The sequence below is a fragment of the Triturus cristatus genome, chromosome 4_1, assembly GCF_964204655.1.
Source record: "Triturus cristatus chromosome 4_1, aTriCri1.1, whole genome shotgun sequence".
NCBI classification, from domain to species: Eukaryota; Metazoa; Chordata; class Amphibia; order Caudata; family Salamandridae; genus Triturus; species Triturus cristatus.
In genome coordinates this window covers 609,023,265-609,051,057 of record NC_140585.1, presented here as the reverse complement: position 1 = coordinate 609,051,057, position 27,793 = coordinate 609,023,265, and the positions used below count along the sequence as shown (strand labels likewise).

Genomic DNA, 27,793 nt, shown 5'->3' with positions numbered 1-27,793 from the left:
CCCCCGCTTTGTGCTTTTTGCCACTATTTTCACTGCTTCAGGTACTGGAGAACTAGGCCCCACTTAAGTTTGTCTCCCAAGCCATTAACGTTCCATGTAAGGAATTTAAGAGCTAAGTCTGGTCCCATCTGTGTATAGGTAGGTGAGCAAAGTAGGATCGAGAGGCAGAAGACATGCTTATGGCTGGGCCATGGGGGTAGTGGATGTAGGCGGGCATGTAGTGCGTAAAGAAATCAAACCGTGTAGTCATAGAATCTGCTAGTGGACCAAAGGACACATCCCTAAGTACTACCTGTATCCCCATGGTGACGCAATAGAACCTTGAATGTGGACATATTGTGCCATAGAGAAGGTGAAGTGCTGCACATAACGATTTGACCCATCAGTGAAAAAGAAAACAAACATTATCATTGCACAAATACAAAAAACAAAACAATTGAAAAAAACTACCCCTCCCCGAATACCAAACTCCCACCTCCCACCCTGCCTCCCTGCATAACGGGCACAAAACCACCCACCAACCCCAACTTGCAGAGTGCCTGTCGCCCACCCTCAACAGTATCGGGAACGTGATTAAACCCCACTCCCTGGGGCATCAATTCGTGAAAGCAGTAGCATCCCTGGCCTTCGACCCCATAACGTACTACTCAAACATATTGAATAATCTGTATCAATAATCAAAAGACAGCAATATCATGTCTACAGGAAACCAATAACCACATAGAGCTGGGCCTGTATGAACTCAAACATGTCGGAGCCCATGCGAAAGGTGATGTATACTAGAACAGCCTGCATCTATCAGATTTGTGCTCAAGAAGTCATTTGAACCAAGGCGCAGTCTCTCATACTTGCCGATCGCCGACCTCTATCCATTCGGACTCTGCCTCACTGAGTCATTCTGGGCGGGGACCCCTGCCACTGGTGTTGCCTGCCAGCATTACCATTATCTCCCACAGGTTTATGGGGATGCTTGCCAACAGTCCGCCAGCCGTCGAGCCAGTCCCATGCGTCCTCGGGTCTAGTGAAGAACCATAGTTTCCCCTCCGACTCAACCCGCAACTTAGCAGGAAACAGCATAGCGTATTTAATTTCTTGGTCTCTCATCACATGCTTCACGTCCAGGAAGCTACGACGCTGTTTCTGAACTCTCAGGGTGAAGTCTGGGATGAAGGTGACTTTGCTGTTGTCGATCGCCAGCGGTGGGGCCGCCCTCGCCATCTTGAGTATGGCATACCTATCACGAAAGTTAAACACTCTTGCCAGAAGAGGTCGGGGTTGCGCTCCTGGTTTGGGCCTATGCCCGGGTACTCGATGCGATCGTTCAATAGAAAAGTATTGGCTGGAGCTTTTGGAGTATCAATTCCTCGACAAAGAGGTCGACCGCCTGCTCTTCGGCCCGTTCCGGCACCCCTAAGATACGAATGTTATTATGCCTTATGCAGCCTTCGTAGTCATCGAGTTGTAGGGTCATTGCCTCATGTGTAGTTTGAAGTTTGGTCACATGTCGTTTGAGCAGGTCCGTATCATTCGACAGTTCTTTGGTTGTGATTTCAACGACACTGATGCGATCAGACATTTTCCTCATGTCCGCTCTAATCATAGAACCTCTGTGGCGACTGTATCAATGCGGGCTTCCAGTGAGGTACTCACTGATGTTATAGCAGTTAAGATGTCCTGCAACGTGGGGTCTGGTTGATCCCCATTGGGTTTGGGGTTAGACTGAGTTCTATCCTGGCCCTTCTGCCAAGCGAATTTGTCCAGATTTGCTTGCATCGCGCTTCAACCACTGCGGCCGCACGCCATGACGTAGCCAGAGGGTGCGGTATGCCAGAGAGGGGGCCGAAACGTGCCAGTTACTCACCGCCGCCTGCCGTGAGCATGAGCCAACACCGGCCTGTCGGTTTCTGCCAGCAGGGCCCAGACCGAAACATGTCAGTATAGTAAAGGAGTCCCACACCGGTAGAAGAGAGGGGGGAGAAAAAACGGGGGAACTTGGAGGAGATAACAGCAGTTGGCCAACGTGCAGCACAGTCTCAGCTGTGAACACCAGTCGAACCTGGATGAAGCAAGTGCTGTACTCCAACTCCCCTCCCCCCCTTTGCAGCGAGTTTATGTGGCAGCCAATTTCTAGGCAGATGCAATGGAGACCGACCGAGTTCAGGCGGAGCCGCCGCTCCCACTGCCTGAAATAGTGAACAACCAGGGCCCCCCAAGCCGCACCTCAATGCTGGGGACGTAGAATGAGCGCGGGTTCCAGTCCACACTATGCTGCTGTAGCGCGGTCCTCAGGCACTCCAGGCATCTCTAAGAGGCCTCATGTCCCACACTCTTGGCCCTATTTTCTGCTGTGGTGCTTTACTTCATATGCGGCGTGGGGCCGGGTGCACTACGGCCACGGTGCACAGCGCCACATTGTTGAGGCCCAGGCTGGGTAATGGGCAGGGCGTGGTGCGCTACAGGAAGGCTGATATTTCTCTCGTGGCCCCTAGGAACACCCAGAGTGGGTTGTTGCACAAGATGTCATCAGGGCCGTCTCCCCGCAAGCCCGGGGATTACAATGGTGAAATGTGCGGGCCGCCAACGTTCCATGGGGCACACCAGCACTCGGGGCACTCAGTAAATTAATCCGCTAGTTGCAGAGCCAGCGGGGGTGGGGGTGGTGCGCTCACCACCGAAACAGCTGATGCGGGAATCACAGCACAGCCTCCTCAGCCCAGGCGTCAGCCCGACCACCACGCTGCAAATACGTTGCAGATTAGTGCGCATGGCCGGGGAGCGACAGGGCATGCCCAGATCTGTCGTAGGTGCCACACCGCTTAGGTCGATTTCCCTCTCTTGGACACCTCCGATTGAGGCCGTCCTCCACACAGCTGATGGGCACGATATCAGGACCAGTTGGGCGCCATCACAAGCAGTTTTGGCCGGGCTTGATAGTTCAATCTGGATTTATCAGGAGTGGCGCGATGGAGCTCGGCTACCGTGCGGCCATTTTCCTTGGCTGCTGGTCACGCCCCCCCCCCGCTTTGTGTTTATGGCACTATTTTCACTGAAATCAATTACACATCTCCGGTTCTACTGATTGGATTTTTGTCATTTTGGTCTTGTTTTATTTATTAAAAATCACTCTGGTCTAATCTGCTGTGTGATCCTTTTGTGAGGTGTTTTCACTTTATTACTGTTTGAAGTGTTGCACAAATACTTTACACATTGCCTCTTAGTTAAGACTGGCTGCTCTTTTCCAGGCTACCAGTGGGTTGAGCACAGGGTAATTTAGGATTGGCTTGTGCTTCACCCTGAAAAGGATCGTGGTTGCTGCTTGACCAGAGTTGACACCCAAGTCAAACAACAACCCAAATTCTTACATTGGTGATCAGTGGTGAGGATTTGGACTTGTGTTTGTGCAGTGCCATACAGTAATTTTGTGTTACACTACCACAGAAATAAATAATTTCAGTTCAGTTTGAGCTTTAAACTTCTTCATGTTTGGCCTTTTTTTGTTTTTTCAAATGTTCCTACTGCCTGGAAACACACCTGCAAGGATGGAATGTGAACTGGCCAACATGGACGCTTACAATGCGGACCAGCTCAAGGATTTCTGCAAGGAGAAGGGACTGCCAGCAAAGAGCACCACCTGCAAGGTGCAGCACCAAAAGACGCTGAGGGATTGGGCAGAAGCCCACCAGCCATTGTTTGCAGCCACAGAAGGGGATGATGAGATGGAAAGGAAAGTAGAGGACCTTCCTGAAGTCCAGCATTCAGCTGAGGGGGATGACATGACCACCGAGCTAGAATTTCCTAACAGAGCAGAGAGCAGGTCGCCTTCTTGAGGCATGTCTCGAAGCTAGCAGACAGAAAGGCAGAAAGGGAGATTAGGCTTCCGATGGTCCAAATGATAATAGAGGATAAGTAACTGGCCACTTAGGCAGAGCAAAATAAACTTGCCATCGAGGCAGAGGATAGGAAAATGGCTCACGGGAGGAGCCTCAGAGAGCTGGACATATGGGCTAGGCAAGCAGAGTCCAGAACTCTTAGTGGCAGCATACCTGCAGTGTCCTCTGGAGACAACAGGGTCCATATACCCAACGGTCTGTTGCCCCACTTTGTCATGGGGGTTACATTGAAAAGTAGTTTGAAGCTTCTGGGGTGGATTTACAGATGCATGGCATCTCCGAAGAGGATTGGGGGGCTAGCCTCTTAAAGCAGATCCCAAGTGAACACCCTACTGGCCCAACTGGCCCTGGCTAAGGGCAATAAGATGAGGTATCCCACTATGAAGACCACCCTTGTCAGAAAATATGACCTTACACCTGAGAAGTACAGGCAGATATTTAGGGACAGCAGTAAACTTGACCAGCAGCCCTTGGTGGATTGTGTTGACTCTTTTTGCGAGGTACTAGATGGCTGGGTGAAGGGTAGTGAAGTGTAAGATTATCAGGGGCAGTACGATTTGTTTGTAAGCGAGCACATGTTCAGTCTGCGCCAACACCTTATTGATAGCAAGCTCACTGACTCCTGAAAGCTTGCCAAGAGGATAGACCGCTGGCTCAGCACCAGGGTTAAATAAGAAGGTATCTGGGGGTATCACAGGGGAAGGTTCCCAACCAGCAGAAGGGGGGGGGGGCGACAAATATAACAGGGAGTTCTCTAAACGTCACCAAACTACCTTCAAGTGTCAAGACTCCCAATTATTATTATTATTATTATTATTATTGACATATAGCGCGCACAACTACCTGTGGGGTTCCCCCACCAGAGCAGGTGAAGAAATGGCTCCCTGATAGTAGGTTCTCAGAGAAGGCCCTCCCTAAATGCTATAAGTGCTAACAGGTTGGGCACTACAAAGAAGATGCCAAGTAACCCAAGTGGCCACAATCCCCCCTGGTGGGCAGACACTGGGGCTGGTTAGTGTAGCACTTGGGGAGGAAATTGCCCCAAAAAGTGTAGGGGATATTGTAGAGGCTACCCTAGTATCCCTGAGTGAAGGAGAAATGGTGTAGAGAACTCACATGCCTAGTAACACTAGGAAATAAAGGCAGTGGGTTACCATCAATAGGCAGAGAGTGGAGGCTCTGAGAGACACTGGAGCCAGCATTACATCTGTCATCTGGTGACCTCAGACCTGGTAGTCCCTAATGCATGAAAACACACAAAGCACAACTGGCTTGGGGTAAAAGAGTTGAATGAGGGGCACAGTGCAAAAAGTTGTGGTAATCGTGATAACTAAAACTATCTCTGGGGGTCCACTAAATCTTTATTAGGTGGCCTCAGGGACAGGGTTAAAAAGAGGTCTGGTGATTATTCAAATATATCCCTCACAATGGAATATATTTGATTTTTGTACTCTGTCCCTCATTCACCTTCTTTCACCACTCACCTTGAGAAAAGACCTCAGCTCCTCCACTAGGGGAGTCGTAGCCCACACCTTGGTGTGAGGAGGGAACCCAAATGATGAGGCATGTCACCTAACGGTGGTGAGAGTTCTCGTCCTGAAAGTATTTCTACCCCATCTTTCTTTCTTTCTCTGATATCACGCAGCTCTCTGGTTTTTACCCCAATCCAGTTGTACTTTGTGTGTTTTCTAGTATTGTTTTGGGGATCAGTACCTCTTGGCTTTCCTAGATCCCTTTAGACACTGTGTGCGTAGACAAGTCCTTAATGCATTCCAGCAGGTTATTGCAGCCGAGAACCACGAGAGTCACTACCCCGTGACCCTGGTCCCCTTTGAATGGTGTGGGTCGCAGGATCCTTGAGCGTAGCTGTGAGTTCCTTCATGCCTGTAGATTGTCTGCTTGGCACTGACCTAGAGCACACCACCTGGTAGGAGGTGGATCGTAGGTTGCACTTGGAGATGTTAGGGTTGCCTGAGTGGGTGTGCCTGACCACGTGGTCCATAGTTCCCTGAGAGGGTAGTCAACAGGACTTGGAGCCTGGAAGAATATCCCAGGTGGTTACCAAAAGGAGGAAGGGTAAGGGGCAAGGAAAACCCACTCTTGAACCTACCACGATCCAGAAGGAGGCTGAGGGTGACACCCTGGAGCCTACAGTGAAGAACATTACCGCTCTGGGGAACCTACCGGAGCAATTGGCAGAAAGACGGGGGCCCCATCAAGAAGGAGTTTTGCAGGGCGCAGATGGAGTGCCCTTCTTTTGAGGACCTGCAACAGCTCCGAGGCTCAGGCATCTGGCAACACCTCTGGGGTTCATCTGATCTACTGGGAGAATGGCCTCCTATATAGCGAGCCTAAGGTTTCTGAGCCTGGTGCAACCTGTGTTTTAGGTTCCTCCTAGTGCTACAGAGCCTTTCTACTGGAGCTGGTTCTTGATGTACCCCTGGTAGATCATCTAGGACAGGCCAAGACGTTTGAAATGCTTGTCTCCCACTTTTAAAGGCCCCGGATATGGATGGCATCAAACACGTTCTGCAGGTCATGCCCTACCTCCCAGGCCAGTGGTAAGTCAGGAGGAATGTGCAAGACTCCCCTGCAACCATTTCCTGTCATTGGCACCCATTTGAACAGATGGGTATCGACCTTGTTGGGCCTATGGACCCCAAGACGACCCTTGTCAAAAGGTTCATCCTGGTCTTGGTGGACCATGCCTCCCGGTACCCATAGGTCATACCTCTGATGGTGATCTTTACCAGCATGGGGTTCCCCAAGGAGGTCGTATCTGACCAAGGTACCAACTTCATGGCTGTGTACATGAAGTCCATGTGGAAGGAGTACACCCAAACTAATGGGCTTGTTGAAAAGTTCAACCTTAAAGGCATGATCATGGGCCTATCAGAGCCCTTGAGGTGGAGGAGGGACATCCCCCTGTCATGCATTTTGTTTGCCTACAGGGATGTAGCACAGAAGGGGGTTGGCTACAGCTCCTTCGTACTTTTGTACGGGCACTCTGTGAGAGGACCTCTCAGTCGGTGGAGGGCTGGGAGCAAGCTTTCAGAAAGAACCCTGGTCAGGTACATTCTGGCACTCCGTACCTTGATGAAGAGCTTCTGGAAGTGGGCCAAGGAGAATCTAGAAGCCAGCAAGGAGGTCATGAAAAGGTGGCATGACCAGAAGCACAATCTGCTGGAGTTTCAGCCTGGCCAAAAAGTGTGGGTATGGAGCCTGTATAGCCCAAGGCCCTGCAAGACTGTTAGTCTGGGCCCCAAGAGCCTAAGAGTAAGGTCACCTACCTGGTGGACCTCAAGACTCCCAGGAACCCTTTAAGGGCTTTGCATGTTAATCGCCTCAAGCCCCACTTCAAGATGTCCGAGGTAGCCATGTTCCTGGTCACAGATAATGGAGTGGAGGAGGGGAGTGAACCTCTCTTCGACCTCCTTTCTTCCTACAAGCAGAATGGATCAATGTAGGGTGTCAGCCTCTCCCATACCCTGACCCTAGATCAACAGAGAGACTACTGCCAGTTGTTGGGGCAGTTTGCTAGCTCTTCTCCCTTACACCAGGACTCAATAAATGGTATACACATTATATTGATACTAGAGACAGCATGCCTGGAAAGAATATAATCTACCGTCTGTCTGACAAGGTGAGAGCCAGCATAAAGGAGGAAGTCTCCAAAATGCTGGAGTTAGGGGTCATTGAGCACTCAAACAGTTCTTGTTCCAGACCAGTGGTATCGGTCCTCAAGGCTGCTTCTCCAGGTATCACCCCAGAACTTCAGTACTGCGTGTAATACTGGGGGCTTAATGCTGTCAACAAGACTGATGCACACCCCCTCCCCATCGCTGATGAGCTCATAAATCGGTTTGGAACTGGAAAGTTCCTCAGTACGTTTGATTTAATGCCTGGGTACTGACAGATTGACTTAATCAAGGGAGCACAGAGAGGTCTGTGTTCTCTACCCCAAAAGGGCACTTGCAGCCCCGGGTAATGCCCTCTGGGTTGAAAAATGTCCCTGCCACCTTCCAGAAGTTGGTCAATCAGGTCCTAGCTGGGCTGGAGAACATCAGTGCCGCCTACCTAGATGACATTGCTTGTTCAGTTCTAACTGGGAGGCTCACCTATGCCACCTCAGTGAAGTACTTCAGGCTCTGCAGAGAGCAGGTCTGACTATCAAGGCCAATAAGTTCAAGATAGGGCAGGGTTTAGTGGTCTTCTTGAATCAGCAAATGGGAGGATGCAAGGCTAATACCCAAACCATTCTTGCTTGGGAACACCGCAAGATCCAGTCAGAAGTGAATTCCTTCTTAGGCCTTACCGGTTATTACAGATTTGTCAAGGGGTATGGCACCAATGTTGCTCTCTAGACAGAGCTGACTTCAAAGAAGCAGGCCAGACAAGTTATGTGGAAGGAGGCATGCCAGAACGCTTTTGACACTCTGAAGGAGGCCAGGTGCACAGCACCTGTGCTCAAGGCCCCTGACGTCTCCAAGGAATTTATTGTACAGAGAGAGCATGGCATAGGGTTCCTGCTGCTCCAACAGCTGAATGAAGAGGGCAATGATCAATCTGTAACCTTCATCAGTAGGAGGTTACTTCCAAGGAAAAGAAGTGGAGTGTAATAGAAAGGGAAACCTTTGCAGTGGTCTGGGCACTGAAGAAGCTGAGACCATACCCACTTGGTGCTCACGTCCGGGTTCAGACAGACCACAGACCCCTCAGATGGCTAATGCAGATAAGGGGTGAGAATCACAAACTGTTGAGGTGGTCCATCTCCCTATAGGGAATTACATTTATAGTGTAACATTATCCTGGAATAGACGAGCCAATGCTGATGGGCTCTCCAGGCTTTTCTGCCTTAGTAAAGAGAACTCCCAAGGAGTTGGGAGTTCTCCCCACCTTTAGCTGGGTGGACACGTGCAAGACCTGCATCCCTGGCAAGGTTTTTCCTTTAATGTTTTCCCTTCAACCCTCCTGTTTGCTGACTTTGCTTTTGCTGGCTCTAGGAATCTGCATAATTTACCACTTCTAACCAGTTCTAAAGTGCTTGTACACCCTCCTTAAAACATGGTAGAACTGGTTTATACCCAATTGGCATCCTTCATTTACTCATAGGTCGCTAGTAAAGTGGTACTACCTGTGCCCAGGGCCCGTAAATTAAATGCTACTAGTGGGCCTGCAGCACTGGCTGTGCCAACCACTTAGCTAGCACTTTAAACATGTCTCAGGTGTACCATTACAGTCTGTGTGTTCAGTTTTAAACTGCTATTTTGACCTGGCAAAAAAACCTTATGCCAGGCACAAACATTCCTTTTTACTACATATCAGTCACCCCAAGGGTGGGTTCTGGACACCTCAGAGGGCAGGGTGCAATGTACTTAAAATGTAGGACATGTACTTTAAAATGTTACATGTCCTGGTATTAAAAAACTCTTACATTTGTTTTTGAATACTGCAAGGTCTACCTCTTCCATAAGATGGCATTGGAGTTACCTTATTACATTTAATAAGATGCAATTTCCAACTGGGCACTGGTAACCAATTCATGGTTGGTGTCTTTGAAATTGTAATGAAAAATTGTAACTTACTGTGAAGTGGTATAAATTACAATTTGGAAAATGGCACATTTAGAAATTTAGCATTTTCCTGCCATAGCCATTTGGTGCCTAAAGCCTGTCTCTGGGTCATATGACTGGATATAGTACACAGCTGGACTTTGTGTATTCCTCCTAGATACCCACACACAATGGGGAGCTTAGGTGTGCCTGAGTGGGCCATTACTGGCAGGATGGGAGAAAGGAATTGGGCATAGCCACACTTACACTTGAATATGCAGTATTCTGCCTCCACAAAAAGGGCTGAATACCCACTTTTAGTTAGTTTGGAGACAGGTCAAGGAAAGCTGGACACCTGTACACTTAAAAGGCAGAACTGGGTATAAACATTGAACCCCAAACACCAAATCTTCAGTATACTTCTGAACATGTGGATACTCTGCCAGGAAGAAGGACTTCTGTGTTTGCTGAAAGTATTGCCACTCTACTGGACTGCTGTTCTGAAAGACTGCTGCCCTGCTGTTCTAACCTGCTGTCCTCTTACCTGGGTAAGAAGGACAGGACATGACCTGTATCTGTTGCAACGCTCCACAAACCATGATTTAAGGTACTTTGTTCAGTGTGCCTGACTGCGTCGTTGTAGCTGGCCCGCGCTCCATTGCAGTTAGCCTGAACTTGTGACTTTGTCACAGTCTGGCACCACCAGATAACCACAATTGGCACGTTGTACTTTTTGGTGCTATTTCCACTAAAATCTTAAAATTGCATATCTCCGGTTCTACTTATCGGAGTTTTGTCATTTGGATCTTGTTTTATTTATTAAAAATTACACTGTTGTTCTAATCTGATGTGGGATCCTTTTTGTGTGGTGTTTCACTTTATTACGGTTTGAAATGTTGCATAAATACTTTACAAATTGCCTCTAAGTTAAGCCTGACTGTTCTGTGCCAAGACATCACATGGCTGAGCACAAGTTAATTTAGGATTGGCTTGTGCCTCACCCTGACAAGGATTGGGGTTACTGCTTGACCAGGGCTCACACCCCAGTCAACCAACAAGCCAAATTCTTACACTTATGATACATAACAAACCTAAAGTGCCTTTCAGAAGTGACTTAAAAAGACAGCTACTGCTAGGTACTCAGATTTTACACTTATTTATTTTGGGAGACAGTGCCAACACTTTGCAGCTGGGTTGCAATGCATAAAATCCGGAGAGTACAGGAACTTTCCTGTAGCAGAGCAGTGAATACGGAAACTACACATTTATATTTACATTTACCATTATTCTACTTGTAATATATTTCTCTCCATTGACGAGGAAATGATATGCCGCCCTCCCACCCAAAGTGATTGAGCATGGGTGAACGCATCACCTTGACAAGGGTGACTTGAACTGGACGCGTACTGTGGCCACCTCATTAATGCCTCTGTTAGAAATTGGGATACGGGTTGACTGTGGTGTGTGCCCTGGTCAAGCAGTAACCAAAATCCAAGTCAGCGTTAGGTACAAGCAGAACCAAATTAATCTGTGCTCAACCCCCTGGTAGCTTGGCACTGAGCAGTCAGGCTTAACTTAAGGGCAATGTGTAAAGTATTTGTGTAACATGGCAAACAGTAATGCTGTAAATACACCACACTAAAAAGATCCCACACCAGGTTAGCTAAATAGAGCAAAAAGTAATAAATAAAACAAGACCAAAATGACAACAATTCAATCAGTAGAACCGGAGTTATGAACTTTTAAAGAATAGACTGCAATATGGCACCTAAAAGCATAAAGCGCAAACCGGGGGGCCCAGGTCGAGGTCAAATGTTCAGGCAGAGCGCGATGGAGCGCAGGTCAGATACAGTCTCAGATTAACCCTGCTGAAGGTTTACCTTCTCAAGTTTTGTGCCAAGATTCCTATTCCCATTGAAGAAGGTCACCGGGATCAATGAGAGCGTCACTGGTGGTGGTCGTGATGGTGCATGGACCAGGCAAAGTGTCGAGGGCTGGTACTTTGTGTTGGCAATCAATGCTTGCTGGGTGAAGAGACTGGCTGGCGGCGACTCGCACTGATTTTCGATGCGAGTGGATTCGTTCCAGTGCCAACAAGCCCATTTGCAGTCATGTAGAGCCCAAAAGGTTAAATTTAAGAACTCGAGAGCCACACAAAGGGTCCAGGACCTGAGAGACACCCCTTAGGGGTCAGGAACTCGTTGAAGACAGGTCCAGGAGCTGTTTTGGAGCCTGTCATGTCCCTGAGGCTCAGATCAGGAGACCTGCAGACTAACACTTTCAGTCACTCTGGGGTCCTGGGTTCACGATGGGTCCAGGTTCCGTTTTTCCTCCCTTGGTAAGAGGGCAGCAGGTCAGTACAACAAGGCAGCAGCTCCTCCAGAATAGCAGTCAAATAGAGTGGCAGTCCTTGTAGCAGTAAAGCAGTCTGGCAGGGTATCCACAAGCCCAGAAGTGTACTGAAGAGTTGGTGTCTGAGCTCCTTCTATCATACCCTGGTGCGCTGGTTCTGATAGGTATGAGAAGCTTCTAGACAATGGCTTTGAAGTGCGAGGAATTCCCTGCAGCGCCTTCCCTCACTCCAGGCTGGCTTAAGCAACAATCAGGGTCGTTAGACCCTTTGTGTGAAGGCAGAGCACAGGCTATTCATGTGTAAATTGGGTTGTGCTCAGCTCAATCCCCCATCCTACCAGTAGATGGCCCACTCAAGCACACCTAATCCCTCTATTGTGTGAATGTCTGGGAGGGATTCACAACGTCTAACTGTCAGTTCCACCAGGCATGTGACCCAGGCCAGGCTATAGGCACAAAAGGGCTAAGGGCAGAATAATGCCAACTTTCTAAAAGTGGCATTGTTAAAATTGTGATATTAAACCACTTGGGGTTTTCACGCTAATTCCAAATACACCTAACAGGAACTGGTTATCTCTTCCCATTTGGAAATCACACTTATAAGACGTAATAAGGCAACTCCAATGGAGCGATAAGCCTTGCAGTAGTGAAAAAACGAATTTAAGAGGACATGTAAAACTTAAAATTAAAATGTCCAACTTTTTAAATACATTGCACCCTTCTCTCAGGGCTGTTCAGGGCCTACCTTAGGGGTGACATATGTATTAAAAAGAAAAATATGGACCTGGCAAAAGCTCTACTTTGTCTGCACACACAGGCTCTGCACTGGAAGACCTGAGACATGTTTAAAGTGCTACTTAAGTGGGTGGTACAATCATCAGTGCTCTAGGCCCACTAGTGGCATTTAATGCACAGTCTCTGGGCACATGTATTGTCACTTTATTAGGGACTTATAAGTAAATTAAATATGCCAGTTGTGTATAAGTCAATGATACCATGTTTAAATAAGAGAGAGCACAAGCACATTAGCACTGGTTAGTAGTGGTGAAGTCCTACAGACAACAAAAACGAATTTAGTAAAAAGTGAAATGTAAAAGGCAATAGGTTTGGGGGTGACCCTGCAGAGAGGGCCAGGTCTAACAGCCTCAATGCCACATACACGCTTCAGAAAACAGTAATATGCTATGTGCAATTATTGTCACAGCAAATGATAAGAAATGCATTAAGAGGATGATAAAAATGGACTGCAGACATTTGTGAAAGAGGCTCTGGTTTAAGAATACATCACTGACTCACAATACAATGGTTATAACCTAATTAGCTGCCCATTATCGTAATGAAATTAGCACTCTAGCTTATTAATGCTCTTCATTTATAGCGAGCCATCTCCTCCTCCTTGTGACTCAGAAAGACCAAGGCAAGGTGGGGGAGGGAGCATTTTTTCCAGTCTGGCTTCAACATTTGTGATTCTATAGCCTTTAATGCTTTATACATGTGTACGGTTGAATGTATTCGTAAATTAATTTGTACAGCGAGCGAGTTAGATTCCAAAGAAAGATATTCGAAAATAATATTTCCTTGGCCATCCAAATGTAAACATGGTTGGCACTGGCAGACTGCGTTGAAGTGGAATTCTTTCAGTAAAAAATATAAACCTCTTTTGAACTGTGTGTTGTTTTTCAGAATGCACAACTCTTCCGCATAGGTATAATTGACTTTAATTGAATCAAATTGATTTTGTGCTCATCAGTTATTTCATATTTTAGCCACAACATGAACCATGTAAAGGCATTGATCAAACATTCAAGATGTTCATTCAGCAATTATTTACTAATGCCTCTCTTTACCGCCACCAAAGCAATCACAGGGGTGGACCCTTTTCTCCAAAAAAAGAAATGTCTTTACTGCCGGAACAATAGCAAAGCCAGGACCTCTCTTTCTCCCAACTGTGCCAGGACCGCGGTGAGTACCACACAGCAGAACAGACCATTTTTACCCTGGGCCACATTTCAGAAATCTCCTGGCCTCACTTGCCCCAAGAGACTTTTAGAGAAAATTGTAATATTTTATTGTATAATTTGTTCTTTGAACTTCGTACATTTGTGAAGTGAAGACAAATGTATGCAATCTAAAGGGATTTTGAATTGTCACTTTAAAGCCTCTCCAAAACATCTCTGGGGTTTTGCACCACTAGGATAGGATACTTTTCTGCTTACCGAGAGTGCATGATTACCCCTCGACGCAGGATATGTGGTTCCATCCTCAAGAGAGGGGCAGGAATCTGCCACTTCACCTAGCACCAGCTTTTTCGGATTAGGCTAGAAGCTATTTTGCAGTTTATGAGGGTTACGGGTTGTTTGCAACTCCAAAAATGGCGTCTGTTTTATTTTACAGCATATAGTGATGGTGTGTGCCTAGATCTTGTGGTCATCATCCTATTTTCTAGTAAATGGACTCTCCACAGTCGCTGATTAATACTTTTTTTAACTTTCCTTTTCATTTTCTGAGCCTCCATATATTTTCAAGTAATACGGCAAGACTCAAGTCTGTGACTGCTAATGAACATGAAGTTGCAATGGTGAGGAATGTGGAAACGCCATATGCATGTTAACTTGTCTTTTGTTTCTGTGTGATATCACTGTTCCAACTAAAATTCAGGTTTATTTAATTTGTGAGATTCTATCCTACACCCGTTGACTGAGGAAACCTGGGCAGAACCAACGGCAGCTAGTGCACAAACCTGCACACCTTTCCTCAGAGGAGTGTATGTTAATTATGTGAGGAGCACCAAAGCAGTATTCAAGAAAAGAATTAACCCAATAAAATTCCTAAATCCTTTTAACAAAAAATGGAAAAAGTAACAAAATTATACAAAATTGGTAAAAATTATATTAAGGGAGATATACGTATGTCCTTGTAAATTGTTATAGTAGAAAAGCGCCGACATGTTACACAGGTCCACTAGTTGAAGTTGATCAGCACCTAGCTGTGATTTAATGTAAACCATGACGGAGCAGAGCTGGATAAGCCAAGCAATTGCACCAATCAACATTTTACGTTAGGACTTAGGGCAGGATTCAAAGTTTGGCAGACAGGTACTCTGTCACAAACATAATGGATATCTCATCCACCTTATTACAAGTCTATTATGATTATAAAGTCTTGCAGGAGGAATTTGACTTCGATAAAGAAGACTGAGGGACTGATTTAGAGTTTGGCGAACAGGTACTCCATCACAAACATTATGGATATTCCATTCTATACATATAATATAATGCACATGTAATAAGACTGACAGGTTATCCATCACATTTGTGATGAAGTCCCAATAACCAAACTCTATATGAGGCCCTTGATAGGTTTTTATTGAAGTCAATCTCCTCCAGCCGCACAAAGAGGGATGTTTTAGGTGACAAGATACCCCTGAGGTCAATTAATCATTTTGCAGGCTTTCCTGAAACCTTGAAACTCAAAGAGGGATACATTTGGTAAATACAGTTGCCAGAGTCCTCTCCTCTTCTGTTTGAAGCCTTTTCCTACTTTTGAGCTTTTCCTTCAGGCATAGTCACTTTTTTGGAACTCAAAATTCTTCAAAGTGGCAAGCTGTAGCCAACGAAGGCGACACAAGGCTGAAAGGGAGACTTCAGCAGCCTCCTGGTACACTCAAGCTCCCAGTCTAAAAGCTCTCAGTGGGAAAATAAAGATGATCTTGGCCACAACACATGCATCTTTTCTAAAGTGTGTAGACATCTTGTCCCAGTTATGGATGTTACTCATTCCCAACTACTCAAATGTGGGAGAATTCTTACCTGAGGCTTTAAGGTTCCAGGCAACAGTTCAGCAGTGGGATGCAGGCTCAACCATTCGCTAAAGCACATACTCAAGCAGAGACTAGTCATGTCCACTCCAAACTAGTCAGCTGGTTCTTCCACATAGAAGTCCCTATCTTCTGATTTTTGGACTCTGATATTACAGGAGGCCAGCAACGTCAAAGCAAGGGTACATGGAGAAGCAGCATCTCCTCTATCCTTCTACAGAGACGCTGCAGGTATCAACCAGAAACTATCTTCTTATTTCACTGAGCTCTTTCAATTTCAGATGTGCTCTGATAAGTTGTGGTGGAACTCTAGTGAGTGATTGCTTTCAACTTCCAATCTACTCATAGGAAACCTTCAAACTCAAATCGGCCTACTTTTTAAGCACTTTGTTGATGTTTTCTGGTAAACGCACCAAGGAAACATTGATCTAGAGGTCTTTCAAAATGTCAGAACCTCAGGAAAATCCAGTGATGTTGAAAAGTTATCACACAGGGACTGTTGTGTTTAGAGGCGGTAACTTCTCCTGAAAAACAACCTTGGTTGGTGCTAGTGCAATTTTCCTTCATTCTGATGGCTGGGACAGGTTGGCTGGGAGCTGTAAAGCTATTTACCTTAAACATGTTATTCTGGAATGTGCCATTCAGTTGGGCTTTTCTCTTGTAATTAAAGAGCTAAGTATTTTCAATGAAAATAAAGCGAGCCTAGTGGAACTAAATTAATTCATATCAATGCTCTTAAGCAGAGACAAACAAGTTTTTATTAAGTCATCTTTGCAGTATATGTAAAAGAATCTATTTTCACCACTGAATTCAGTTTTTTAACTAATGTGTGGATGGTCTTTCTCGATTTTTTTAGACAGACTAATGGAAAAATCTGATATTAGTATACCAAAGCAGGATATTACAACAGGGAACACGCTTTCTCAGCCTACACAAAATAGCTTTTAGAACCCTTCAACTGCAAGGAAGCACTAACCTAAACAACAGACATATTCTACATTTGTACATAATGGACGCTAACCTTGTAAGCTTTATTTTACTACCTATATGGGGCTTACCTGATGCCCACAGTATGTTTTTCTACATGTCAAAAGCAGTCTGCTTTGATATGTGTCTGCAGCATCCCTGCTCTTATTAATATGGCACTGCAATTGCAGTCTTGAAGGCATATGTTTAAGGTAATTCATGAAGGTGTTGTAAATCTACATTGCAGCAGATGTGTGATAGCTAATATTAAAGAATTATGTTATTTATTTTGGGTAACTTATTTAACATATTATCTCTTGCAGAAGTGATCTGTGTTTCCGTCATTCCACTTAAAAGCACTGGCATTAAAAATCTTCCGAACAAGCAGAAGAACACGCCTCTGGGGACTACAATCTTCAAAATGCACGAAGCATTTATATATTTACAGCTGGTAAATTAGCTGACTGCACATACCACAAACACATAACCAACCATAACAAATCAAAAGGAACAAGAAATATTAATCCAGAATACAGAAGGCTCTACTAAAAACATATTGTTGAATTGTCCTTGAATATTTTCTTGAATATTTAGATATTGTTTTAGCTCAAATTGCTGAACGCAGTAAAAAGTAGTGGAACTCCTTTGGAGGTGCTACACAGAGTCTTAAGAAGGAGACTTCAAACAAAATATGTGTCGAGCGAGATGCGGTAACATGTATAAGGCATCCTCCTGACGCCATTCGAGTAATCGCACCTCGATACAATGTGAAGAAAGAATCGACTAAGTGAGGCTGGAAAACAACTGTTTAAACTGACACAAGACGAAACAGTTATGTTTAACAAAATACTGCTCATCAAAACGGTAAAGTTACAAATCTTACATTTTCACAGAGTTTTGTTACACTTACAAAGCAGCCAGTCTGGCAAGCCAGATGCAGAGCTCCGTTGCCTGAAGAAGGCTCCTTCTGGTTAATCAGGCTGGGACAGGCATCCTTGAAGAACCTGACTAGATTCTCTACTGTGGAAAAGTCAGTGCCTTTCACTGCTTGAAGCAGCTGATGATGCCAGTGAGAGGCACTGCCAGGGAATACTGGATAAAGAAATCTGCAATGAAAGAGAAAGCTTGATATGGCAAGGCTCAATGTTTTCCATTTTAAATCGCATTCTTCCCTCTGTAGCCACAATTTCACGCTTGTTTGCATAACATCTATATCCACATGAAACCTGCAGAGCTGGGATTGAATCGTCTGTTTCACAGTGTGCCAGTTGAGCTTTTTTGCACTTTGAAACTCTTGATTAATTATAAGGAATCCTCATAAGAAGCTATTGAAAATGTTGTAATTACTTTTTGGCATCTATCACTACTCGTGTCTAATCCTCATGACAACGGAACATCCGTACAAAGGGTGCAGACATGCTTAAACCGTGGAAGCAGAAATACTGCAAGATGCTGATTTAAGCTGTCAATCTCATTACCCATTGTAACAAGGCGGGGTCACTCATTATGGTCATTAGGTCTTTTTATTTGACACGCATAACGTTAATATTTCCTTACATTTATTAAATATCTTTCTTTAAAAGCAGAGAAAACCAAAGACAGTCATTTACAGTAGGTGGCTTCAATGTTTTCATCCTGTAAATGGCGAAATTCACACATAACTTCAGGGAATGGAGGGGTCCTTCCTAAAAAGGTGACTTCTTCCCTTGGATTATTTTGACACAATCTGTATGTAGTGAGGTAACATGACCCAAGCGCGCGAACAGACATACAGGGTCCTAGACCTCAGGGATGACATACATCTTCGATCACACCTGAAGGTGGGAGAGCTCATTTGGTGGGTCACAAAGCTTTGAGATCCATTTTATACAGAGGAGGTCGAAACAGCTGTTCGGCCAGGAGAAGGGTAGAGAGGGTACAGACTCATACTTTTAGTTTGCATATTCTCTTATCAGGTTTCGGATTGTCAGATCTCTAAATGCTATTTGACAAGCGGTGAGAATGGAAAATTACAAAGTGGGTATATTTACTTCATGTTAACACTTTCTATGCCACAAAGTTTGTTCACATGCTAAAAACAAGCAAATCAAAATGCTGCATCTTTAGCTTTCTTCTGTTTCTCTCTTTCCTGTCCCTTTTCCTTCAGGATCTGGATACCCCACACATATTTTTTTGCACTATTGAAATATTTGATGGTGAGTATGATGATGGAAGGATGTTGATTATAACTAAGTCTGGGCAGTGAACTCCGCTACGCTCGCGGAGTTTACAGAGATTTCCGCACTCTGCGTTACGCGGAGCTCGCGGAGTTCTAAAAAAACTCCGCTCCGCGTAGCAGAGCTAAGGTTTTTCCCTTGATCGAGTTTGCGAGCGAGAAAAATCCACCTCCCAGCAAGATATTTCCTCATTCGCAATCGTCAGCATGAAGTTGGCGAGCGCGTACGTAGAAAATCAACCTCCCGGCGAGATTTCTCAACGCAGGCGGTCAGATTTCTCATTGGGAGCGGTCGCATATGCTTGCGACGGGTCACATTGAGAAACTGTCCGCTCATGTTGAGAAAGCTGCTGCTCGAGTAAAAATCTACTTGAGCAGCAGAAAGAAAGCAGCACTGCTTGCACTGTGCATGGTGCCATTCGCGATGATTGCACAGTGCAGACAAGCACCTGGCACTGAAAATCACCGCAAACAGCATTTATCCAACGCAGTCCGACGCTTGTGGGTCTCCGCGTAGCACGGCAGAGTTTTTTTTGCACTTCTCAGAGTTGCGCATAGCAGACCTCCACGAACTCCGCCCAGGCTTAATTAAAACAAGGTGAAGATCTACACAACAGCACCCTGGGTACATAGTTTAGTGGGTGCTTGAACAAAATATTGAGTCCAAAATATTGTGTTGACAAAATATAGTATCAAAAATCTCAAGTAAAAAATATAGTGAAGGTAAGTTTTCATGGTTCAGCAAAGAAACTAGCTTAACTCCACATATCTGTAGCTTGAAAATGTATACATACTTTCAATGTATATAGATATGGAGTTAAGAATAGTAAATCTATACTTACCTATTTGCACTTACTTTCTCAATATGTTGGTCTTCGATATTTTTGACACGTTATTCTGTCCACACACTATTTTGAGCATCAATATTCTATCAGACAACCAGTTTAGTGCACAGAACCCATCTCCCCTTGAATAAATCCCTCAACATGTTGCTTTTTCTGCATTTTAATTCTTTCTGTGCTGATGACAGAGGTCAGTATTCATACCTGTGACCATGTGGCCTCTACTGACCTACACCGACCTTCCCTTGGGAGATATCATACTCATGCCATCAGTGTGGTCTTAAGCAAACCAATCCTGTTAATGTGTAAATGTATTTTTTTTAATTGAATGCCTCTGTTGCATATGTACCACATCCTTAGGCATTCATTATGATATTTTAAATTAGTTTGAATATACATTAATTTCGCTCTCTGTTTCTTGTTTCTAGCATTGTGCATGCACTCCCAACAAAGAGCGACAGGAGTCTACAAGCCATTATTACTGGTGACCTCTAGAACTACGTTGAAGTGTAAATTCATATTTCCTAATGATATAAATAACTTTATGTGAAACTGCTGAATCCATAATTATTCGAGTAAAATGTTGTTTCCAACTCATACATTTAGAAGATGTTACACAATACTAGGTCAGTATACTAAGGTTTGGCTGGGACTGGCCAGAAAATGTTATATAAATGCTAGTTTGTAAAGGGCTTTGTTCAAAAGTCAAACCTAGCCAACCCTAGAAAACTCTTACGCTTGCAGAATAGTCCACTTGCTATGGCAAATATACCACACCAAACTAGGGCAGTCTCCTGGCTCTTAGGATAGAAGGTGGGAGCCTCCCACATAGCTATCTTGATTATTGCCCCCCTTTGAATTATGAGGAGGAAAAGAGAAACAGTAATACGTATATATAAAAAAAGAAATGTATGTGAAATTGGTTTTAGGAGAAACTGGATATGTTACTGGACAGTGCAAATGAGGTCACCTACAATGTTAAGCCAACTGAGAGAACATCCAGGAATGGTTTGGCTATGGATTAAAAACTGCACCAGTAGGAGGATAGCTTTTTCACACATACTGCCAAACTGGGGACCACTGACTTTGCTTGCACTTTACAACCTTTCATGAATCTGTGGATTAAAAAAGAGACGCTGCTTTCCCATGTACTATTGTCTTGTCATTCAATAAACTTGCCTATCATGCTTAGATAAATCAGCTCTTCAACTCACTCTGGGACAACTTAGTTGCTCTGCCTTTAGGTGATCTGCTGTTTCTATGAGTCCTTGGAGTGAAAAAGGCTGAAATTTCTGGTTGCTGTGAGTCCTGAAAGAGGAGCCAGAGAAATGCTGTGTAGGCTCTTGGTAAATGTGACCTTGTTTACTTTACTTTCAGTGCCCATCTGATTATAGGAGTACCAAATACATCTTTTGCCTTAAGAGCCCTGTCTCATTTGCAGTGATTGAAGCTCACAAAAATTAAAATGTGGAATTCACGGGACAGGTAATCAGTAACACTGAAATATTAGAGTTATTCTAAGAACTACTAAGACTGGGCCAGGGGCCTTGATAGTGGTGAAAGAGTCCAAATTGTTCAACCCTTAACTTACCACAATGGACTCCAAATCCGCGCTATATCTTCTTTGTAAGGTGACGGATCTTTGCCACCATTTTTGAATGGAGCTAAATCAAAGTCACGTCAATTATCAACATTATTTACATTTAAGTACAGTCCATGAGGAGTTTTATGTACATTTTAAAAGGTTTATTCTCTTTAAGTGATTAGTAAATTTCATTTTATTTAGCTGTTTTATTCAATTAGTAAATCAGATAATCCACTTACAGAAATTATCAAGTAAAAATATGGCTAGAGTCATCAATAATGCAAAACGACTAGCGTGTTCCTCAAATGAATACATCCCTATTCTATCTAAAAGGAACCTAACCTAGTAGAACCCAAAAGAGTTCCTGGAAAAGAGCAAGCTCAAAGGAGCATCAATATCGAATTCAGAATTAAGTAGTTGAACTCCTCACAAAGAGTAGTTCCTGAAACTCTGCTGAGTCTCATCTCTCCAAAAGCATTAGCATCCAGCTGCAGTAGCAGACTGTACAAAATAAGTCTCAATCAGGAAAATATCAAAACAGATGGAGCGGTAGCTATAGCCATAAAGTCAGAGAAGGGAAAATTCAAAAGCCACCTCCAAAGTGGGAGGTAATGGTAATCACCATGAGCAGCAGCACACAGCAATCTTAAAGCTCTGGGTACAAAGAAAAGTGAGATGCATCAGTCGTAGTTGCCCTCCTCTCTAACTAGAAACATGCAGTCATGAGCACATGCTAACAACAAAATTGCAGAACTTGTCAGTCCTGTCCAATGAGAAGACATCTTCCGATGGTGAGCTGCTTGTCCTTCCTTACCCATGGCAAATACGTGGAGTTCACGAATTACTACTAAATTGAATCCAGCAGTACTAAACATTTGTATAACTGGGAACGTCTGTCCTTGGTTCCAAGGGAAGACTATTGAGGTATATATTATATCATTTATTCAATGTTTCACTGAGGAACAATGAACTACACTAAAGACAGAAACCTTTGCTTGCAGAACTCTGGTTAAGTAATGATGTATTTCTTATGAGCATACGTTTATTGTTAAATGCACAATTCTCTATTCAATATTATGTGAGTTAGATAGGAAGTACAGTTTAGTTCATTGACAATATGTATATTAAGAAAGGAATACATTTGTAAACTCGGAACATTCTGCAGTTCTGGCGAAATCTAAGCAAGTCACATTAAGGTCAAGCTATCAAATAAGTTTGTGCATGGTTCAGCATTTCCTAAATGTTATAAAAAAGGAGACCTAGCAGTAGAAATGAGGGCTTGGTGTATTTTGCACAATTTGTTTACATGTCATTTTAAATGTGTTTTTGTATTAATTGCAACGGCAAGTTAGCATTTTTGTTAATTAACTTTATATGCAAATCTTCTACTGAATCAGGATTTAGTGCTTGCAATAGTACCAGACTGTGCCAGCCTCTCCATATCAAGAGCTGGTCTGGGTGATACATTTCAGGACTTTTTTTGAATTGGCAATTCAAAGAATTGGAACATGTAGGCTCACTAACGTAATGTGACATGCTTCATCATAGGTCACCTCGTCCCACCCTAGTAGGACAATACCACCAGGGTATACTCAACCTCGAGTTGGGCTATCCTGAGGGAGTTCTTAGATATTCTTAATCTTTTCTGGATAACAAGAGTCTAGTTTCTGGCTAAAAATACCTCAGGGTATCGTTACTAATCCGGGAATTCACACTGGGACCCTGGGAGAAAAAAACATTTCGGATGTATTTATTGAGCTATGTATGTATATGTATTTCTAAATAATTGAAGGTGCAGGATATACCTGTGAACCCACCCAGTTTGAGGTGTGTGGATTGCGCCTTTTCTCTATGCAAATTTGGCAGATCCCCCTACGTAATATGAGAGAGTCAGTTCAGGACAGCCTCACCACTGGACATTGCCGATCTCCCAGATACATGCCTTGCGCACCCGCACATCAAGAGACAGCGGAAGACTACATTGTCCATCTCCCCGACACTTTTGAATCTATAGCCAGGCAACTGCACCCACGGGCCACTCCTGTGGTACCGTAACAGGACAGCCCTCACAGTATAACCCTTGCAGCCACCGAAGCAGCATATGGACCCTGCTGTGGGTGGGTATGGCAGGCCATCGTTTATGGAGTGCCGTCCTGCTGTGAAACACCCCGGCCCGTCAGCCACACCTCATTTGATCTGAATAACTTATCGTGATGCCGGAATATGAGGCACCATTTTCCTGCTTAAACACATTTGCGGGCAAATGAATGTTGTTACATCAACTGATCATGATGTGGTTTTGCTTAGTAAATATGCGAGCACGGGACACATTCACTCTCCTACCAGTCGGCTGTTGGTAAGGGAACGGGTAGGATCTAAGAGGGCACCGCTCCTTGAAGAAGTAAGTTATGTCTTTTCTGTGTATTTTCAAGTACCCCTACTACATTGAGACAGCAGTCTCTTGTGCATTTGGCAATTGTATAACCTTTCTTGCACTGCAGTAAATAGATGCAGCTATACTTTCATTGATATTAATTTACCTTCTTTTGTACATACAACCTTTTAGTGTGTGACTACAAGAGGTGCCCCCCCTCGACAGACCATGAGGCAAAAAGCCCCCAGAATATAGTGAAAGTTGCACAGAGTTCCCCACTTTGTAAGTATGTGTTTGTACTTGTCTCACATGTGTCTTTTTCACCTGTGTGAGCCTGCTTTTTTCCCTCGTGTGCCACTACGATTATATGTGTGTAAAAATAATTTGACTTTTATGTTTTTACAAAAGCCGCTAAAACGGATTTACCCCACCAAACACAGGGTATGTTGTTAGGGTGATCAGGATATACTCACCTGAAATGTGCCAAACATTGTTTATACTGTTGCAATATGTGTCTACTTTTTGTCTCCATAAACTGAGGTGTCTAATTCAGATGTTTAACTTCAGAGAGATAGGCCCTCTCTGTTTTTACCAACTCCCGCTTACCCTCACTTTCTGATAGGGTAGGGGGTCAGTTATTAACCCTGATGAATGCCCAAGACCTGCTAGGCTTTTTAGGAAAGGGCAGACACATGTTGGTTGAAACCAGGAGTATGCTAGGATTTTAGTGTCTACCTCCATACCCCACCATTACTTAATGGTAATCTTTTTATCTATACCCAGTGTACCACAGGAACAAAGGGATGCTTTTGTGGCATACCCTGAGTTTTTTTTAGCTAGTAACTGGACTCTTGTTATCCAGAAAAGATTAATGGGGATAGCCCAACCCGAAGTTGAGTCCGCTCTGGTGGTATTATCCTACCAGGGTGGGACGAAGTGGCCTATAATGGAGCATATGTCAAAATAGGAGAGAGGGGGACCAGGAGCTAATTAAGGTCCAGTGCCTATGCGCCGAAAAATCAATGAGGTACCTACAAGGGAGGCACTGTTCCATGGGGGAAGTGGTCAAAAAACGACCAATATCTACCCATTAGTTAGAGGGAAGAAGAGTGAGGTCTAGGAGTAGGTACTAGGGATGGGGGGAGACACAAGTTGTCTCTTGTTGCCCTCACACACCCCGAAGGATGTCATGCTTCATCATCGGGCGTCTGCTCCTCGTCGGGCCGGCGGTGCAATGCCCTACAGGTCTCCCGAAGGGTCTCTTTTGCGGAGATCTTTTAGAGAACTGCCGATGGGTGCATGCGGGTATGTGGAGGGGAAGTACCAAGGTAGGCAGTGAGGGTAGTGTGTGCAGAGTGAGTAAAAATACCTAAGGGTTACCAAAAACTGAGAGGTGATTTAATAATGAGGTACCCTTGGTACAGTAAAAAACCCGTAGGTTAATAGTTACCTGTTGTGACGTTATGTGTCTGAGGTAGCTTACAGAGAGGTCGACATGTTTCACGCCTTAAGTGGTCTACAAGATCCTTGGCGTTTCATCAGGACCAGGGGAGGTGGTGATGTGAGGTAAGTGCACAGACTAAGTGTTGTGAGTGGGGTACTAATCGCCCTCTCACAGATCCAGTAAGGGGGTGGTGTCTCCTGCACAAGTTGTGTGTGGTTAGGAAGTAAATTATGCCCCCTTTGATATTGACCTAGACCATAAAAATAAAACAGGAAAAAAAGGGAAGAGAGAGGTTAGAAACGGAGATTCCGTTCCTTCCGTTATATGCAGATCGTCGTTATCTCTGCAACATGAGGCAGAAAACCGGAAGACAGTCACAATTAACACAGACGAGGGCAAAGAGAGGCTCGGTACTGGTGAGGTCCAGCACCGCGACTAGTGTGCCATGCCGGCTGCAGGTGTGAGTCACGGAGGGAGGGGAGGGACCATGGGACCCACAGAGCGGAGGGGCTGGGTAACCAGGACCTCCCAAGCACACTCCAAAAACCTCACTGCAAAGCCGATTATGGATTCACTTAGCTAGGCATGGTTTAACGATAGCCCATAAACATAAAATGACCTCAGTGGTAGCGTTTAGATCCAGAGGGCTCAGTCTGAGCCAAAAGGGAAAACTAATCTGCGTGCTTACCTACAAGGGGAGTTAGAGTTACTCCATGAGCTAAGCGGCGTAGGAGGCCCACACCATCTAGGGCTGTAGGCGGGTGATCCCGGGTTCCAGGAATGAGAAGCCCGGGGAGGGGAGGAAACGAGGCAAAAGTATGGTAGAGCATTAGTTGTATCGAGAAAGCAACCAAAGTACACTGAAGAAACTTACTTCCATTGAGAAAGCGTACCGCAGCCTCGAAGAATACTCACGGGTTACTCAGGTGACGGCACTGGAAACCTGCCCGATCCAGACGCCAGCTCGAAGGTAGAGTAGTGGGTGAAACCCGTGATACTTAAGGTGCGGGACCCGTGGGAACAGGGAGTTGCCAGTTTCCGGTTTAGCGTATGACGCTGCGTCGGTGAATCGGGAACTGCTCATGCGTGAAGGTTACCAAGGCTCAGTGTTCATTCGCACATGCGTGGCATATGGGGTGCTCAACCTGCGCATGCGTGGGGTGATAGTATTATCCGTGGTCAAAATTAGAGATCCCAGAATCTCAAGGTAGCGTCTTGTGGAGTAACATGCACAATCTACAGTGATATAACCCGTAGTTCTAGAGCAGCGGGAAGGTCCCGAGGTGGTCTAATCACATGAAGTTAGAGATGGCTCGTTGGCAAGGTATTGGTAGAGGCAATGAGTCTCTCGGTGGTAATAGTGTAAGCACCTGACAGAGTGCTGGGGGTTGGCTTCATACCCAGTCAGTCAGGGTGGTAACAGAAAAAGGGGGGGTACATGAACATCCCTCGTCAGCCCTAGGCATGATCTCGTGTGGTGTATAAGTATCAGTGTTTCATGAGGTCATTGTCCCTCAGGTGTGTAGGCGGGGTAGTCACCGCATTGAAGTCTGTCTATGTAAAAGTGGTCGCTAGAACATGGAGGGACACGTTTGGTAGTGCGAAGACCTGACCCGCTAAAGTTCTGACCATGGAATGTCGTCATTGAGGCCCTGTGTGTCAGTATGCAAGCGGTGAACCCAACGCTGTTCGCGCCTGAAAAGAGAGTCACTGGTCCAGTTAGCGTTTGCTTCTAGTATGGTCCACTGGATAGCTTCACAGGGGTGGCCCTTCTCCAAGAAATGGTTGGTCAATTTTGTGGCAGAGCGTGCTCGTCTGACAGTACTCTTGTGCTCGCTAATCCTTATCTTGATGGCTCTGGTGGTCGTCCCAACGTAGTAAAGATTGCACCGGCACAAAATCAGATACACGCAATTAGTAGTATTACAGTTTGTATGCTTGCGTTGTTCCCAGTTCAGGTTACCCAATTGCAAGGTTTTGGTGTGTCGTGTGGAGGCACATGCACCACATGTGCCACATGGATAGTGGCCTCTGACCGCTGGAAGGTCCCAGAGTGTGTTCACTTTCATCAACTGTCTGGGACGTGGTCGTGTGTTGATTAGCTGGTCCCTCAGGTTCTCAGTCCATTTGAAAGCGAACCGGGGCGTTGGGATATTCAAAGCATCGCTGTTCAGGATTTTCCAATTGCGATTGATGATTCTTTTGATTTGGTTCGAGAGTGGGGTAAACGTAGTTACACATGTGATCAGGTTTTTAATGCCAGGCTCCCTTGTTTCCAGGAGGCCCTCACATGTGTTATTCCTAGCCCGTTTCCTTGCCTGTTTAATCACCTGCGCAGGGTAATGTCTTTCTGTCAGATTCTCTGCCAAGTTGTTGGCTTGCAGTTCGAAATCCTGTATTTTGCTGCAGTTGCGTCTGATTCTTAAGAACTGGCTGTATGGTAAATTTTCCCTCAGGGCTTTGGGGTGGTGGCTGTTGAAACTAAGGAGACTGTTACAGTCCGTGCTCTTCTTGTATGTGCTAGTGTGTAGTACGCCATTCTCGAGTTTAATGGATAGGTCCAAGAAGGGAATATCTTCCTTACTTGACGTCATCGTGAATCGCAGGTGAGGGTCTCGGTTGTTAATCCATTCGAAGAAGTCCAATGTCAAGGTTTCAGGACCCCTCCAAAGGATCAAGATGTCATCGATGTAGCGTTTCCAGGTTACAAGATGTTTGAGGAAAGGGTTAGTGTCCGCAAAAATGTGATGGGCTTC

The 27,793-nt window shown here is 45.0% G+C and overlaps 1 protein-coding gene across 1 annotated transcript in view; it reads right to left on the bottom strand.

The window, feature by feature from the left end:
• LOC146855282 (uncharacterized) overlaps positions 1 to 27,793 on the bottom strand; it is a 401,924-nt gene that overhangs the window by 173,854 nt on the left and 200,277 nt on the right. Inside the window, exon 4 of the mRNA XM_085651108.1 lies at positions 17,488 to 17,683. Within this exon, the coding sequence (XP_085507234.1) occupies positions 17,488 to 17,683 (196 nt within the window). The remainder of the gene's footprint in view (positions 1 to 17,487; positions 17,684 to 27,793) is intronic.